At 39.9% G+C, this 19,065-nt stretch overlaps 1 protein-coding gene across 1 annotated transcript; it reads right to left on the bottom strand.

The window, feature by feature from the left end:
* Positions 1–11,825: 11,825 nt before the first annotated feature.
* On the bottom strand, positions 11,826–15,788 carry pim1 (Pim-1 proto-oncogene, serine/threonine kinase). The gene is made up of 6 exons (XM_082189177.1): positions 15,413–15,788; positions 15,135–15,241; positions 14,963–15,013; positions 14,492–14,858; positions 13,452–13,628; positions 11,826–13,363 (listed from the first exon to the last, which is right to left on the bottom strand). Exons 1-6 carry the CDS (start codon positions 15,483–15,485, stop codon positions 13,176–13,178), a joined length of 963 nt encoding a protein of 320 aa, XP_082045303.1. The 5' UTR covers positions 15,486–15,788; the 3' UTR covers positions 11,826–13,175.
* Between the last annotated feature and the right edge of the window lie 3,277 nt (positions 15,789–19,065).

Here is a 19,065-nt window from a genome sequence, read left to right as displayed (position 1 = left end):
TGCAAGAAGGACGTTTTTGCTGTTTTGCTGACCGGATACGGTAAGAGTCTAATCTACCAGTTAGCTCCGCTGGTAGCTAAGCGTATGGGGTTTATTGTTGTGATTGGTCGTAGTGTTATCCAATTGCGTGCAGTGAGATTTTCAAATGCATGCTTGGTGCCGCCCCTCGAGCTGGCCGATTTTCATTAGTCGACGCCAGACCATTAATCTTTTAGATTTAGGTCTGGATTTCCAGGTTAAGTATTCATAACAGAGAAGACAAAAAGTGCCCGGATGATCTACTTCAAATTCATATTACACACACTTATACTATATAGAACACACTTTTTTAGCGGTCATGGAGTAATGACTTATTTAAAATAAGTAACTACTCAAGAGAGTATGCAATTTCGGACGATGTATTCGGACATACTCTTTTGTCGTACTGTTTTTCACATACTAGGTATTATTCGATTTCAGACGCAGGGCTATATCTTGCCTCTCAAATTTGTACTCCTCACAAAATGTTAACATGGTTCAGTTTGACCCTGCTGATAGATGCAGTAAATAAACCAAAATGGAGGCAAAACGCATCTTTCTCTGTTGATGAGAAAGTATTCCGACGCACACGCACGCATACACACGCACGCACACACACGCACACACACACACACACACACACACACACACACACACACACACACACACACACACGTTGGGTTTCCATGTTTAATGGGGACATTCCATAGACATAATGATTTTGTTACTGTACAAACTGTATACTCTCTCCTCTAACACTAAAGCTACATTTAAAAAAAACAAACAACATAACTTTGTATGATTTATACGCTGTTCTCATGGGGACCCAAAAAAAGGGATTTCAGATATTGCTATCTTTGTGGGGCCATTTTGTCCTCATAATGTAGGGTATACCTGAACCACACATACACACACAGTACATACATACATACATAAATGTGTGTGTGGTGTGTGCATGAATACATTGCCCTCTGGGCATTCCAGTGTAAAAATCCCATTGTGTTGCTACAGAGGTAGGTCAGAAGAGTACAGTTACCTCACACATTACAGTCAACAGTGTTCTAACTGTGTTGACTAAAATGATTCTCGGCAGAGCGATTTCTGTTGTAGGTTATGGTGTAATATTCATCAGATGTAAGTTTGTGCAAGTGTATAAATCCTTCATGCGCCATGTGGAAACACACCCACCCATCACACAAAAAGAACATGCTGATCTGATGGCCTAATAGTGTGCATGGTTTAGTCATGTCTCCTCAAAGATCTATGCGGTCTAAAGTCCTGGACTCATGTGGAAGCGACCTGTCAGTGTTGCCAAACATCAAACTTTTTCTTTTTTTTTTTTTTAGGATGTGATTTTATCATGCCATTTATTGCAACTGCATGATCACAACCACTGCCTTTTGACTCTGTTCTATTGATTTTATCACCAAGGGCACTAAAAATATTATGATGTTCTGGTTAAAGAGTGACCAAGATACAGTACCACACATCCTCCTCGTGCAGATTCAGATATTCTAGTAGTGTTGTAATACAATGCGACAGGAAGTATAAATCGTGCCCCAGTGCCCTTTGCCTCATAATGCCAGTAAGGGAAGTACGGCCTCATTATGGCCTCTTGAGAGCATCTCTGTTACAAAGGCTTCAGTGCCAGAAAGTTCATGACATCTCATCACGTGCCTCCGACCTGAGTGTTTACATAAGCACTTTGTTAACCACAAACCCGCATGGCCTTCATGGACTCAGAATACTATTTGGATACTAAATGTCACTGCATTATATACACTGTACATTATATACACTGTAAAATCAGATTTTTCAATGTTGTAAATAAAGGATATTGGAGTATGTTCTATCTATCTATCTATCTATCTATCTATCTATCTATCTATCTATCTATCTATCTATCTATCTATCTATCTATCTAACTTTAGTATATTCACGCATCAGTATGCATGAATGTTTAACACAAAAACAAAGAGCCACATTTCCTAGAAACATTTGTTTCATCATGCACCCATAACAGCGTAGATCTGCTGATGCGTCACAGGTTAATCCTGCTATTAATCCCTTCTTTTGTGAAAATGAAAGTGCAGCAATCGAATCCTATCAAATCAAAGTAATTAGTGTATAATTTGTATAGAGAAGCCACCTATGATGTGGGAGGGAGACGTGAGACTGAGCTGAGAAAAGAGGAAGAAAGTGCAAGTGTTCACTTGTCCATATCTGACTGATCATAGGCCGAGGAATGAGGAAGTGATGCTAGGCTTTACGGGAAACCTGCTAGGAGGGGCTGATGGGAAGGCTTGGTATGTAGGAGGTCTTGCGACAGATGTGCAAACTGTTTGTGTTTGTAAACTCTAGTTGTGAATTTTTTTTTTTTTTTTTTTGCATTATGAAACCTCTAGATCTAGAACATTTCTGACGTGTTTGAAATTCTAAAACACTTCGCAATATTTGTGTCGTTGCTGGACATTAGGAGTTATTTTTTAGTTGTGGGAAATTACTCCAGAGGTCAAAGTTCAGAGTAAGAAGAGTCTATTTGAATGTGCACATTTTCATTTTCCCACCTTCCTGAACATTTTTTTTATTTAATAATGTTAATAATTTTGCACTTTTTACACTTGAACACATTTTTGGTATTATATTGTTTAATGTTCATAGAAGATTTATTTTTCAAAATGATTTGATGTTCTAATTTCATGGGGGAAACAATTCTGAGAATTCGTCACTGGTGTTTGATTTGTGAAATAAAATGAAATAAAATAGAAATAACACAAGTTGCCCTTTATGACTGTGAGGTATCAGTCATATCTGTGGCACAAATGTTGCAGGACGAGTTATGCAGGGTTTCTTCTCATTTCTAACCCCAAGTATGAGAAACGGCACTAATAACTGTCATAAATAGACAAAAACGTAAAAAAAATTATACTCCCAATACTCAGATTCCCATTCATTCCAATGCATTTCTCCAGAATGCACATATCCCACCCACCACAAATCATTCTCCAGCATGGGAACAGACTCCAGTGGAGTTCTCAAGTCACTCAAACTTCAGTGAGTAATTTCTGTTGGGGAGGAGGACACACACGGAAGCGTCCTCATAACTGCACAAGCTCGTCCCGGCCCTCATATATGTCCAAACTTGACTGCCGCCACACAGCTATTTACCAAAGGATGAATCACAAGGGGTTTGTCAACAACCGTGTGTTTGCCGTTGCAGGTCGGGAAATCGATTCCTGTGCCCTCCCAGTGTAGATGGACAGGAATGTTGCCGAGGTTTGTTCTCGGCTGATGACCTTTAGCTCAAAAGAGCTGAGAGTTGAGTGAGTCACAGAGAAAGGAATGCTGGGTAGCCAAAGGAACCCGCTCGCAAAGGCTTGGGAGAAAGAACTTTAACAGGTAGAAACAGACTCTGATGAGAAAAAGAGTCCGGGTCGTTCTCAGAGGCACATTCCTATCCGAGCAGCTCCGGAGAGTCCTGGAAACACAGGAAGCAAACACTCGCTCCCACAGTTCTTAAAACACACACTTACTTTTTTAGAGGCTCATTTGCATGCTAATGTGATCTACAATATTTATCACCACAATTAAAAATACAAAAGCCTTTTAAAATAGACTGTAATGGGTTTTTCCACTGTAATAAAAAATGTTCACAGGTGCCTGCCCGTGTAAACATTGTTTTAGCAATGCTATGGTCTTTAAAGTCTAGTGGATTCTGATTTGCTGTCATTGTTTTTATCATTCATAAAATGGAAAAATGGTTCTGAAAGTGATTCCAATGATATGGTCTCTCTGTGCCGTTATCATTATAGTTGTGATGTTGACTCTGCTGCTCTTTTTACAGACAAGTGCGCAGTTACAATTTTGTCTTTGCACTTTCGTTTTTGTGGTAGCTCTGTACATTTCTATAATTTTTCAACAAACCAGTTTAGCCGAAATCCCTTTAAAACGAGCGGTTCATGCATAAATCCGTAACATCTTACCTTCATGCTGTGGACATACTGTATAAACCGGAATATGGACACAACGAGCGCAGTACTAAAAGGGGGCGGGGCTACATACATAAGGTCTATATGTAGAATGTTTTTAGCACTATATCTTTATCGTTATCGTTAATTCGTTATATTGTCCTTGGCGTGAACGGTCCATAAGTTAAAATAGCCACATCTGGCCAAATGTGAATTGTCTGTGCAAACTTGGTATTAACAATTATAAGGTTACAGTGGGGAGAACAAGTATTTGATACACTGCCGATTTTGCAGGTTTTCCCACTTACAAAGCATGTAGAAGTCTGTAATTTTTATCATAGGTACTCTTCAATGGTGAGAGACGGAATCTAAAACAAAATCACATTGTATGATTTTTAAGTAATTAATTTGCATTTTATTGCATGACATAAGTATTTGATACATAAGAAAAGCAGAACTTAATATCTTGTACAGAAACCATTGTTTGCAATTACAGAGATCATATGTTTCCTGTAGTTCTTGACCAGGTTTGCACACACTGCAGCAGGGATTTTGGCCCATTCCTCCACAGACCTTCTTCAGATCCTTCAGGTTTCGGGGCTGTCGCTGGGCAATACGGACTTTCAGCTCCCTCCAAAGATTTTCAATTGGGTTCAGGTCTGGAGACTGGCTAGGCCACTCCAGGACCTTGAGATGCTTCTACGGACCCACTCCTTAGTTGCCCTGGCTGTGTGTTTCGGGTCGTTGTCATGCTGGAAGACCCAGCCACGACCCATCTTCAATGCTCTTACTGAGGGAAGGAGGTTGTTGGCCAAGATCTCGCGATACATGGCCCCATCCATCGTCCCCTCAATACGGTGCAGTCGTCCTGTCCCCTTTGCAGAAACCCCAAAGAATGATGTTTCCACCTCCATGCTTCACGGTTGGGATGGTGTTCTTGGGGTTGTACTCATCCTTCTTCCTCAAAACACGGCGAGTGAAGTTTAGACCAAAAAGCTCTATTTTTGTCTCATCAGACCACATGACCTTCTCCCATTCCTCCTCTGGATCATCCAGATGGTCATTGGCAAATTTCAGACGGGCCTGGACATGCGCTGGCTTGAGCAGGGGGACCTTGCGTGCGCTGCAGGATTTTAATCCATGACGGCGTAGTGTGTTACTAATGGTTTTCTTTGAGACTGTGGTCCCAGCTCTCTTCAGGTCATTGACCAGGTCCTGCCGTGTAGTTCTGGGCTGATTCCTCACCTTCCTAATGATCATTGATGCCCCACGAGGTGAGATCTTGCATGGTGCCCCAGACCGAGGGAGATCGACCGTCATCTTGAACTTCTTCCATTTTCGAATAATTGCGCCAACAGTTGTTGCCTTCTCACCAAGCTGCTTGTCTATTGTCCTGTAGCCCATCCCATCCTTGTGCAGGTCTACAATTTTATCCCTGATGTCCTTACACAGCTCTCTTGTCTTGGCCATTGTGGAGAGGTTGGAGCCTGTTTGATTGAGTGTGTGGACAGGTGTCTTTTATACAGGTAACAAGTTCAAACCGGTGCAGTTAATACAGGTAATGAGTGGAGATCAGGAGGGCTTCTTAAAGAAAAACTAACAGATCTGTGAGAGCCGGAATTCTTACTGGTTGGTAGGTGATCAAATACTTATGTCATGCAATAAAATGCAAATTAATTATTTAAAAATCATACATTGGGATTTTCTGGATTTTTGTTTTATATTCCGTCTCCCACAGTTGAAGTGTATCTATGATCAAAATTACAGACCTCTACATGCTTTGTAAGTAGGAAAACCTGCAAAATCGGCAGTGTATCAAATACTTGTTCTCCCCACTGTATGTGTGGTTGCCAGGGTGTTGCTATGCAGTTTCTATGGTGTTCTGAGTTTCTAGGTGGTTGCTGACTAGATTTCAAGCATCTATGATATTCTGGTTTCTAAATATAGTTCACATCCCTTTATCAAATGTATGTTTTATACTAAGTTTAATAAATTTTTTTTTAGTTTTTTTTTTAAATACCCTAAAGAATTACTAAATGAATAGGCTACTCACCTTGACAAGAGCTAATGATACAGAGAATATCATGCAGCTTTTGTGCAGACAATTGTGCATGATTATTACTCAGTTGAATATGGGCGTATGGATCCAGCTTGGCACGTGAGTAAACACACACACACACACACACACACACACACACACACACACACACACACACACACACACACACACACACACACACACACACACACACACACACACGTGTGTATGAAGCAAATAGAGGTTTATCAGATGGAGGGCACAATGACCTTCACAATAGCCCAAATCATTGTGCCCGTGTGTAGCAGAAACTCTGACTCAATGGGACTAATTATCCAGGTGTAACCTGTGTGAGCCAAACACAGACACACCTGCAGGTGCGGGAGAGATCTGAAACCATCTGGGCCATTTATGAACACATGCAACAACACGGCTGCCTTATTAATATTCTCACTCTCAATTTCCTCTCGCCCGAGTGTTTTGGTGTTGTTCGAACTGTGTGCATGTGTGTGTGGGAAGATTACTTAACAAATCCGGCTCTTTGAGAGGGAGGAGAGCTTGTGCTTTGAGCCAGCTGGGTTTCTCTTTCCATTTCCCAGCAGTGTGAAAGAGCGCAATGAGAAAGAGAGGGAGTGAACAGAATAGCAACTAGAACTCTTAACCCAAGCAAAGGAAAGTTCAGGGTCAGATGAGATAATGTGTTTGATTATTACGATAAAGCATGCTTCCATTCACTCAGCTTCAAAAGACTGGAAAATGCTGACTGATATTTTGTTGGAAGAAATTGTAAACATTTTATTTAAACACATTTGCATTTCCCACACACACTTCAAGAAGTGCTGCTGTGAGCTTAAATTGATATTTACTGACTCTTAAAATGTTTTCTGTTAATGCAGCTTAATTTATTTAGGATAATATGATTTATTTATTTATTTATTTTACAAATAATACCATATATTTACAGTAGTAGCCAAAAGTGATGTCTGGAGGAGATATTAGTTTTTAATGACCCTACAGGTTTGATTAAACCATAAAAATATAAGGAAAATATTTTATATATATATATATATATATATATATTTTTTTTTTTATATTTAAAATATGAGGTAATAACAAAACACCAAATGTGGTTAAGGTATTTATCTGACAAAATTATTTTGCAACTACAGCTAAAGTTTTTATTTTATTATGAAAAACAAATGCATATAACAAAAAGCTCACAGGAAAAGCATACATTGACTGCAACATAATCAGTTATTAAAATTTCTTTAATCCTCTCTAGTTTTTGCATGTGTTCATAATTTCTTTGTTTGACAGCCTGGCCAAAAATTATGACCGCACAATTTGGCATGTTTCATTGTGTTATCACAAATAAAACAACTGACTCCAAGCATAACTAAGCAATATGCTTACAAAATCTTTAACAAATGTGTGTATAAAGGGTGAAGATGTCATTTTTCCTATAGGCCGGACATTACTTTTGGCCACTACTGTATATGTTACCTAACACATTTTTATATTGTAGTAAAGAAATCACAAAGAAAATCTCTTTATCTCAAATGTCCATTCTAGTCAGCAATAAAATTAAAGGAAGTGCAAAAATCCCAGTAACCTCATTGTGTCTCCTCTTGAGTTTCAGAAAGAAACCTCAATGATGCTGAACATCAAGTGAAATGAACAGTTTTTACCTCTATTTTTCCTCATACTTCCACAACTGTCTAATTTGATATCCCAACAATGTCTCACACTGCTCAGATTCAATGTCTACTAGTCAGAGTGAACAAACACATTTCTCATCAAATTCTTCCAAGACCAAATCATCTGAGCTATATGCTCTCTGCATTAAAATTAATTTTACACCTCTACACTCATACTGTACGTCATCTGTGTCTATTTTTAGTTCTCCTTTTGAAATCTTAGGAGAAACATCTGAAACGAATCTCAGCAATGAAAGAGCATCTTCTGAGCAGTCAAATATTCCTCCGGGTGTATTGTGGAAAGAAATGATAAAAATATAATTGTGATTATAAATTCTGTCGTATTTAAAAATAGAACAGATGTTGCATATAAACGCTATAAATAATGCACCACAACACTGATGGTGGCACAATATGCTTCATTGTTGATTTGTCAACAGAGGAGATTTTCAGCTTGGATTTGTGTAAATATTCAGATATTGTATGGAGCATTTGCCCGGAAACTAGTTTGTACTGTTTTGTGGTGATTATGCAACAGCAGCAGGGATGATTCAGCAGTCAAATGTTCACTCATAGATTCCAGCCTTGCAAATTTTCGCCAGCTATTTGACTCTCATTTTAAAACCAGTTTGCATGTGAGGCACTCGCCTCCATTCTTTGACTGCCATTCATCAAACCAAACTGAGGAACTGAGCTTCTCCACAGCCAGTTTCACTCTCACAAGCAGGTTCCTACTAGCACCAAAAAGGGTTTTACAGTCTGATGCCATAGAAGAGAACATGAAACTATTTCAAGAGAAAAAATCATTCAAAAAAAGCGTAAGACCTTGCATGCCTCTGAAATGAATTTCCTTATCCAAAGTTATGGCGCTCACGTAACGTACGCGTTTCTCGTGAAATGCAAAAGTTTCGTAAGCAAACTCAAATTTTCTTGGGTGAACGCAAACGCTTCGTGAGAGAAGGCAAAATAATTTAAATAAATATTTCCTGAGCAGACTTTGAATCTGAGCATAATGCAAAAGTATTGTTAGCAAAACTTTCTCTGGGAAACGCAAAGGTTTTGCAATCAAACGCATACATTTCTAGTGGAACACAAAAGTTTTGTGAGGGAATGCAAAGTTTCTTGGGGGGGAAAACGCAAACGTTTTGTGAGCGAACGCAAAGTTTATTGGTGGGAACGCAAATGTTCTGTGAGCAAAAGCAATGTCAGGAATCCACAAGTATACCCTGGTAATCCAGAGTTCTCGTGAGAGCACAAGTTGAATTTGCTCAGCGAGTTTACTCTAGTGTCGAGTAATGATGCTCATTAAATATACCCCTCGATCTGAGCTGCACCAATCACATCGGGTTATCTGATATAGGCGGGCCAGAGGCGAGCTAAACAGAAGACGACAGCGCTGTGACGTCAAAGTCATTAGTAAACATTTCAAGATGGCTATGGATGAACACCAGTTGTTTGAAACGGCTTTGGCCGCTACAATGAACGAGTTAGACTTGGCTTTTTATCTAAAACAGGAATAGAAGACGCCGCTCGAATCGTTCCTTTGCAAGAAGGACGTTTTTGCTGTTTTGCTGACCGGATACGGTAAGAGTATAATCTACCAGTTAGCTCCGCTGGTAGCTAAGCATATGGCGTTTATTGTTGTGATTGGTAGTAGTGTTATCCAATTGCGTGCAGTGAGATTTTCAAATGCATGCTTGGTGCCGCCCCTCGAGCTGGCCGATTTTCATTAGCCGACGCCAGACCATTAATCTTTTAGATTTAGGTCTGGATTTCTAGGCTACCACAAGTACCAGATGTGGGCCGGATCTGGGCCGACACTATGTTGCTGTCTGGGTTTCTTGGAGGGAACGCAAAAGTTTTGTGAACAAACACAAAGTTTCTTGGGGGAAACGCAAAAGTTTTGTGAGAGAATGCAAAAGCTTTGAAATCTTTTTTTTTTTTACCTATCTCGTTTTTTTTTTACCATCACCATGTCCCTTTAGGGACTCCGTACAAAGGCCACTTTTTAAGTCAGCAATTGTATCCTCACCATCATGCTGTTTCAAACCTGTATGCTCTTTATTTTTCTGTGGAACACAAAAGAAGAAGCAGATCTTTTCAACATTTCATAGCGACCATGTCTTTCAAGCTCCAAAAAGGAACGGAAGCAAAAAAAGATCACAGATAAAAATAAAAAACACAATAAAAGTGCTCCACATGACTGATGCACTATATGCCTTCTGAATCCATAATATCTTTGTGTTAAGAACAGACCCAAAGGTAAGTCATTGAAATGAAACCTGACGTTGACACTATTTTTGGACCTGATTGTGGATGTAAATAAGATTTGAGAGCTTCACCAGAGAAGGCTATAAAGATAAAATATTCACCATAAAACGAGGGTTACTTCTTAAACCAAATGTGCTGTTAAAGAACCTTTATTTTTAAGAGTTTACATAAGCTGTGCGCTATATATAGCATTCACATATTGAAGAATATTGAACTTGATATCCATTCATTTGGCTATTTTAGTTCTGCTCTGGTCATTTGTCAAAGCTCATGACAGGATGTGTGAATGAATCAGGCGTTGTTTCCCTCTTAAACCGGCCCACGTTAGGTTTAGCTACATACCCCTGCGGATACCGAGCGATCAGGTGTGCCTCGGGTCATATGTGGCGCATTGTAACTCATTTAGAGCTGCGGCGTAAACTCTGAGAAGGTTTTTTGTGAGAGGATTAATGAAAGGCTTAGCAAGAACGTTCCCTGCTTGTGTGTGTCCTCACAGGGAGAGCAGCAGGAGTTATAGGCCCACAATGGGATCAGGTCAGGACGCCCCATGCTGGGGCCCATGCTGTCCTGAGGTATGGTGCATAAGAGATCAATCAACAAATCAGGCTTATTTCTCTGACAAGATTTACCTTAAACGTTTCAAGCACAATCTGAAACTGCTCACTGGCAGAGGATTTATTATTATAATTAAGCGTTCACGACAGTAGGGTTCTACAAGAATAATTTAATTCATATAAAAAGATTTTTCTTTCAAGACAGACCTACCCGAGTGCCAAAAATGACATGCACGGTTTTCTTTATAATTTTTTTAATTTTAATTTTTTTAGTTTGTGTGGGCCGTATTGAAGGGCTTGAGCCTTTTTCGACATGATTTTTTGCTATTTGCTATTGCTAAATGGAATCAGGTGGTTTGAGGGAACATTTTATTGGGTAAATATTTGTATACGCCCCCGAGCGCAAGATAAGTTGTCAATATTTTTGGCCTGTTTTCCTAGAAGACTGTAAATATTTAAACCGTTTATCAGCTTTTAAGAGAACACAAGCATATAAATGACCTTGAAGATAGTAAAAATGGACTGAAAACTACAAAGGGTTAATATTGATTTAATGGTATCAGTAAATGATATGTTTTGAAAATAGTGTTTAAACATAGTGTGTGTGTATATATATAAACATACAAAGACTATAAGCCAACAATTTAATTACATCAATTGTGTTGAGTCCTATATTGAGTCATATAATTTTTTTTTTTTTTATCATTATAGATTTTCAAATCCAAGTTTCACATTTATTATGTAGTGATTCATCTCAGAGCTGGTTGGTTTGGTTAATCCTCAGAAGTGTTTTATGAACAATTTTTTTTTGAAATGCCTGTGGAAAAAATTTATGGGAAAAATCCTTCTGGAACCAAGGCCACAGAACAAGTGGGCACTCAGTCAGCCTTTATGTAAAGTTCTGTATATATATATTTTTATGTTGTAAAAAGGAACAGTTATCTTTATAAAGCATTCTTGACGATATCTACAAAAACACAGATAAAGTATATGCTGTTAGCTATCGCATGTATCCGGTCCAGGAGTCCAGTTTTAAGTTATCTGGACCCCTGTGGTTATAATCACCCCAGATTAAAGATACACTATCAATATAAAACGATAAGAGCGTCATTAAAGTTAGTTAAATGGATTTACAACTAATACCACTGCAATCTGTCCATCTCTGATTCTCAAATGGCATCTGCTGATCGCCCGTTTAAACCAGTTTATAAGACCACCGACTGATATTGCTGTAATCATAATGAATCTAAAACCACAAGTCATGCCAGGGAAACCAGAATGAATGTTAAAAAAATATTTATTGACAATTGTGTAAAAAAATAGCTTTCTAAACATAATTTACATTGCTAAACCAAAAAAAACAAAAAACCCAAGTTGCAATCATGCCTACTAAAGGTGAAAAAGAAACCGTCAAATCACTCGCTCCTCAAACATTCATGAGGTCATTTTCTCTAACATATGCACAGCAGACAGTTTAAATTAGGTGACAAACATGACTTCAGACTGGTATGGTTCACCATCAGTTCTCCATGCATCGAGAAACGGAAGTGCTTTTGAGGATTATTTACAAATATGTACACATATCGTTCTCAAAAAAGGCTTTAAATATGGTAAAAATACATTTAAATAATTTGTGGGCCCTTCGGTGGTGGAATGAGAAAAACTTTGCAGAAAATTGCTTTTCTATAAATAAATAAATACTTCCACTTCAATCTCGTTTATTTAAAGTTTAAGACACCTCCAATAAATATAATTTACACATTAGCCTTGTCATGGAATTGAGTCATCTGACCAAGCTATTTACAATATAAACAAAAATAATACGCAGAAAATGTAGTCTTTTACGTTGTAGTTGCATTGCTTTGTGCATCTGTGACGACGAGTGGTAGTTGTTGAGAGTTACTCAGTACAAAGGAAGAGGAAAAAGAAACAGCGGCCTGAAAGAGTGAGGTAAGACTTTTCATTCTGCAGAGGTTTCGTGAGGTCGATTTGGTTACTCTCTCTGACGTGTTAGAGTAAGACCGACAGTTACCTGCCAGAAGCAGGTAAAGTGGAAGCAAGAAGGTAAAAAAAGACATCTGGTTAAGGAGTAGAGTGTTACAGTGGCTATTACTCAATTCAAGTATTTCCACAAAGAAAAACAAAAACAAACAAACAAACAAACCCTTGATCTTGCACAGAAGGCACTAAAATTATTAAGCTCGGCTGATCTGCTTCCTAAAGGAACAGCCCTGACAGCGCACCAAAGCCGCCCATCGTAGCAGATCGACTAGCCGTCATCACAGCACGACTTCTCTCCGCCGCTTCGGGTGTTCCCCGAGCTCCTCCCTTACACTGGCTGCGAAGAGCTTCTCGATCTACCCGTGTCCGACAGCAGTGTTGACAGTCATTTGGTTCCCACGAGCCAGACTTTCGGGACCCTGAGCCAAAGGGGAGCAGGAGACGAGAGATAACAGATCTCACTAAAAAGTGGACCTCTCCCTTTTTTGGCCTAGCCTAGAACTCCCACCTAGCAGCAATACTCAAAACAAAAGAATAACATGTTTTTTATTTGCACTGCTCAGTCCACAGGTCCCCCGGGGGGTTTGCTGCTGTAATGGAAAGTCTCTATGTATGCATTCAGATAGAGTCATTTGCACACGGTGACTGCTGGGTAAGCAGCAGGCTGATGCTCGTGGCTGATGCTGTGAAGCCTGATCTCAGTGTTGTCTGTAGGGGGCGCTGTGTTCTGCATCCAAGGGTGGTTGATGATGTCCTCGAAAGACGGGCGTTCTGCAGGGCGGTGGGCCAAGCAACACTTGATAAGCTGCTGACACTCTGTAAAAGAACAGGATGTGTGATTACGGCACGGTAATAAACCCATAAAACTCCTTGAAGGTGGCGTCAAATGATCAGCAGGTCTTACCTGTGGAGATTCTCCGCCTGAACAGAACCTGTCCGCGTACGATCTCTTCGTCCTGCTCGAATGGGATGTCCCCACAGACCATGTCGTATAGCAGAATGCCCAGAGACCACACGGTGGCGGATCTACCGTGGTAGCGGTGAAATTTGATCCACTCTGGTGGACTGTAAACACGTGTACCTACAAAGAGAACAAAAAACAGAAAAATGCATTTAAATCCATAATTCTGTAACACTTAAGCACATAATCACACAAAACTGCAAATAAACCTGTATATAACCCTTAATTTAATGACCTGAGAAAACGAGGCACTAAACCAAACAGTGTAGTAAAAAAGGTGTGGCAGGAAAAGGTGTGTAGTGTTTGAACGTTATTGCTATGGCACAACATTAATGTGCACAGTCATGAGCTGCGGAGCGTGACACAAGGCGCGCTCATGTTGAGAAACCGGTTGCCATGTGACTTGTGTTTACAAACTTTGAGTTGTAATAATTCCAATTCCCACCGGCGGGGGCGCCAAAACCACAACCCAGCGTATTGCTTTTTCTCCAAAGCAACATTATACAAAAATAAACAAATCATCACGCTGGCGATTAATTTAGTTTAACATCATGAGTGAACTTAGAAAGGGGGTCATAACGCACATTTATCAACCGACCAATGCCAAATTGGTTAGATGCATGTTTAAAAACGTAAAATATTGCCTTCAAATGTAAACACACACCCTTTCTAGAGCTTGACTTGGTTCCCACGTCCCTCTATAAACATCAAATTTCCACGTTTAAATATATTCTTAATAAATTTAAAAAACGCATAGAAATGTCTAGCCTAATTGATGTTATAATTATATACATTTTGAACCTACAACGCATTTTAAGCCAATTTTCCAATTTTTTTGTATTTATTTTTTTTATAAACATTTATATTCACAATAGTGCCGTCCACGAGGCAAAACAAGCACGTATTTTAAATTCCCTGATCGTGCCACGTTTTCAGTGACCGTGGGAACCCCTTGGCTTGAAGGTCATGCAAATGGCTCTTACCGTCGAAATCGGTGTAAACGGTGTCTTTGAGTAATGCCCCTGATCCGAAGTCGATGAGCTTCAGATCGCCGGTTCGCAGATCGATGAGGATGTTCTCGTCTTTAATGTCACGGTGAACTACGCCACTGTTGTGGCAATGACGCACCGCTTCCAGAATCTGGCGGAAAAAGTTCCTGGCCAGCTCCTCCGGTAACGCGCCCTTCTCCGTGATGAAATCAAACAGGTCCTTGACGGCCTCCGGTCTTTCCATGACGATAATGAAGCTGTCCGATCTCTCGTACCAGTCCAGCATCTTGATCACGCCACGGAATCCAGTGGCGACCTTCTTCAACAGGACGATCTCCATAGGGACGCGCGCGCCATTGGGCTGGAAACGGAGGACATGATCGTTTTAGCGACGCTGTCATGTCGCATTTGAAAACATTTTCTATACAAATAGTATGTAAACAACCTATGTAAGTGAATACTCACCAACTCTCCCCATTCAGTCACACGATCTTTTGCAACATGCTTGATGGCAACCTAGAAATCATAAGAAATGCATTATTAAACAGTGACATGAATCTATCTATATATCTATAAATACACACATTTTAAACGTTTACGCTTATGTAAACAATAATAACCCATTCAGGGAACCTACCGGCGCGCCATCAGCGATCCTTAAACCCGCGTACACCGTCCCGAAACCACCGCTTCCCAGCAAAGAGCCGACCTGATACACCTTATCGAATGGCTCTTTCTCCTTAACTGTCGATAAAAGATACGATAGATTCATAAGAATGGATAAAAGTCATACATTTATATAATAATTCGAAAGCTGACGCACGCGCTATTCCCAGCACTCAGTCTGCTGACGTGAACGAGCCCAAGACCACAACACGCACACACAGGCGAGCACGAGAATAACCGTCCACTAACCTTGAAGCTGGATTTTCGCCGGCATGTCCACGGTGGAAATGTGAGCAAACGTGTTGAATTTCGATAGAAGCATGTTATAATCCAAAATAAGAGTTCTTTTTGAGGGTTATTCCAATGTTGAGGTCGAAATCCGTCGTGTAGAGATGGATGTTGGGAAGGTCTACGTGAAGGATCCGGTCTATAAACCTGTAGAAATCCCTTCTCATCGAGGCTCGATGAGGTTTGATTCGAAAGACGACCTTTTAAACGACCGCACAAGGTCTATTCCAGTTTGGAATATAACATAAACAAACGATTAATATTTCGAAGATAAATATTATTGTCTGAGGTGCTCGACAGACATAAATACCCGGCTTTCTAAATCGTGAAGGAGGGGCAAGAGCCGTTATATACCAGTAGTAAAAGGGAGGGGTGTAGGTCGAAGAACGTCACTTATAGTCCCGCCCACAAACACGATTCAGCCAATGAGTAATATGCCTGCTTCTGCAGAAAGGTCAATCAAATATGAAAACAGAGGAAAACGTAGACGTGGCGGGAATCAAAACGCGCCAAATAGTCGAGGCTTTTTTTGAGGGCGTTGAGCCGGCGTGGGGCAGACAGGGAGGAATGATTCACATGGCTGAGTGTATATAACAAAGCCCCCTTTGCAGATTCGGAACAGTATTCATATAGGTATGAAGAGTATAAAAAAAAAAAAAAGAAAAAAAAAGATGCATTCTTCAAACATACAATATTTTAAAAGGATAGGGAGCTTTAATACATTTAGCTTCAGTTAAAAAGTCAGTGTGCAACAAAGTTTTTCCTGCATGCGAGGAACGCAATAATTTCACATGGTCTGGGATGAAGAGACAACATTCACTTTAAAAAAAGTTCTGCAGTGTTAATGCAACCCAAGTTTCCCCTCTCTTCTCTGTACATGAAACATGCATCATCATCCCACTAGACAACTCTTTAGTTTGTTTTGTTTCAGTCATGTGAAGTAGGTTTATGAAGACCGCGTGCACTACATTACCTCATTAATCTCAAATTAGCGCGCAAAGTTTTTTTCTCTCCCATTGGCGGTCAACAGGCTTTATTTAGATGGAGAACAATGCCGGTCGCTATATGGAAATGAGGCGCATACCAGGCATTCTTTCAAATTGGGTGGCCGGTTTTAAACTCGGCGGCAGGATGTGGGAAACTTGAGATAAAAGACTTGGAGAGTGGAGAGACCCATCCCCCCACGTCTCTTGTCCTCTCTTTCCCGCGCAGATTATGGTTTGAATGGCACTTGCTCTCCATGTCTTCTGTATTGCCCCTGCCCTCTGGTTATACGCATAAACATACACAAAACAACTGTTGTAAATCTGTATTCGTTTTTTTTATTTTTTATTTTTTTATACATATGGTCACTTCATGTTCTTTACATAATGTCTACTTATAAGTAGTAAAGACCAAGTGTAAACGCCCTCAATGACCCATTTGAGACGGAGAGTAACCTGATCACTCAAACGCATACAAAGACAACCGTGTAAATGCATCTGGTTGTTCAGGCCACATATGTAAACTTTACTCCTCCCAAACAAAACAGCACCAGTATACAGAAGATTGGGAGCCCTGCAAATGACACGTGGATGAAGCACATGGATGGAGAAATAAAAAAAATAAAAACATTAATTGCCACATGGGCCAAAGAGGGCGTTTAACAGAGAATTTTGCTCCTCGGTATTAGCATCATCAAGGAAGTGCAACTCTGTTATATTTGAATAGTGTGGGAAGATTGTATTTATATCAGTTCTGCGGAGACACAATTTGTAAATTGGATGTGGATAAACAATTAGAATTGATCAAACATATGAAGTGACCGCCTTAAATAGCCTCTATATTTGAACACTTGAGTCACACATAAGATGAATGTCATTGCATTAGACAGCAAAATATCAATATCGCACCATTGTTTAAAATGTATATTACACAGTACACAAAAGTTTGAAATAAGTTTTTTAATGTTTTTGAAAGAAGCCTCTTATGCAGCATTTATTTGATTGAAATACAGTAAATTTTGTTATTATCAATTATTATTCATGCTCCAATATTTAAAATGGTTCTTATTATTATCAATGTTGACAAGTTTTTGTGTTCAAAAGAATATAATTATGTATTTATTTATATTTATATATAAATTTACTTTTGATAATTGTAATGTATCCTTGCTGAATAAAAGTATTATTTATTTATTTTTAAAGAATTACTTCTGAAGGATCATGTGACACTGAAGACTGATCACAGGAATTCAATTTTCTAATATTTTCAAATAGAAAACAGTCGCATATTTCTGTACTGTATTTTTGATCAAATAAATGCAGACTCAGTGAGCAAACATGAGATTGATAAACTTGTATCAGTGTTATATTTAAATGACCTTGCTTTTAGTTTTAAAACAGCTCTATTCCATAAAACGTCACCCGCGTTTTTCCTTCCGTTGCCATTGTGACAAGCTTGTGCTTCTCGAAAAAAGCCAGTGAGTCACATATTTGCAAATTAATGTGTGTGATTCATAAGTTGGCTTTGCTTGTGTGGTGTTTTAAAAAAAAACTCAGAATCCTGTTTTTGTGCAGTTCAATCACAATGGCACTCAGTTTGATGACTCAGAGATCTTAACTCTCTTCTAGATAAAGATATGCCCGAGCCCCTGGTGAGCCGAAACGAAGAATACTCAGAAATGCCTTGCTTCAGGAAGCAAAAACCACAGAAATAAAATCGAATGCATAAATAAACAGAACGTCAAGGAACGACTGATAGCCAAACGGCGTTTGATTACTATCATTCAGGCAGCTGTCTGCATGTTCAAGTTCAGCACAGGCATACATTAGAGAGCTTTATGCATGTCAGAATAGTGATTTCTTCACATCCACATTAAGTCTTGTACATCGTCGTCTTTCAATGCACCCCCAGCGAGACTCGCTCAGGCTGATTTAATAGAGCTGGTTTAACGCTATAATGAGTCACCTTCTCTGTGCACTTCAGCGCTGATTATGGGCCGCGCAGGTGAGAGCGAGAGGCGATCTGAAATGGAGACGCAGTGGGGGTCTATGTAATATAAAGCTGCATGACGGTACGACAGCATTGACGTCTGTGGCTGCCGGCTCAGCAGAGGAGAGAGTGACAGCCGCCCGCTGCCCCGACTCATCTGACACCAACAGTGCTCGCTCTTTTATTAGCCCACCATGATAAAGACGACTCAAGTGCTGGTTTGAAACTTCAAACCTCATTCCTCTTGTATCTTTAAGTGTGCAAATCTCTCGCTCCTCTTCTCGAGATCCTGATTGGAGGAAGGGGGAACCATGGGAAAAACCATGAGTGCGCTTCAAAGCCTGTGAGAAAGGCTACTGAAGAGCAGGGGTTTACACAGGGTCGACTTTCATGTCAGTAAAAACATAAGGTCAGAGGTCACCGACATACCTGTTCGGCATGCCACGGCCCTCCTTCAGGAAAGGACCCTCACTTGTCTCAATTTGGGTGGGCTCCTGAAAGCAGAGCTTGGTTTAGGAGAGCTCACAGCACATCCCAGGATAGATCAGTCTCTGTAGGGCAGGAGAGCCAGAGATGGAGGGCAGGATGGGTAATTAAAGGAGATGCTTTCGCTCCTGAAATGTTTGGTCAGTTTGTTTGAT

The sequence above is a fragment of the Leuciscus leuciscus genome, assembly GCF_965113295.1.
Source record: "Leuciscus leuciscus genome assembly, chromosome: 13".
Classification (NCBI taxonomy): Eukaryota; Metazoa; Chordata; class Actinopteri; order Cypriniformes; family Leuciscidae; genus Leuciscus; species Leuciscus leuciscus.
Note: the sequence above shows the minus strand (reverse complement) of the source record. Positions and strands in the feature narration are given on the sequence as shown.

What these genes read in the sequence shown, in the direction of transcription:
- pim1 (XM_082189177.1), bottom strand. Translation starts at nt 15,485, where the DNA reads ATGCTTCTATCGAAATTCAACACGTTTGCTCACATTTCCACCGTGGAC. An exon ending in GGATCGCTGATGGCGCGCCG is followed by an intron (nt 15,014 to 15,134) that starts GTAGGTTCCCTG and finishes TATGATTTCTAG; the next exon opens with GTTGCCATCAAGCATGTTGC. An exon ending in CGTTTACACCGATTTCGACG is followed by an intron (nt 13,629 to 14,491) that starts GTAAGAGCCATT and finishes TTCTCTTTGTAG; the next exon opens with GTACACGTGTTTACAGTCCA.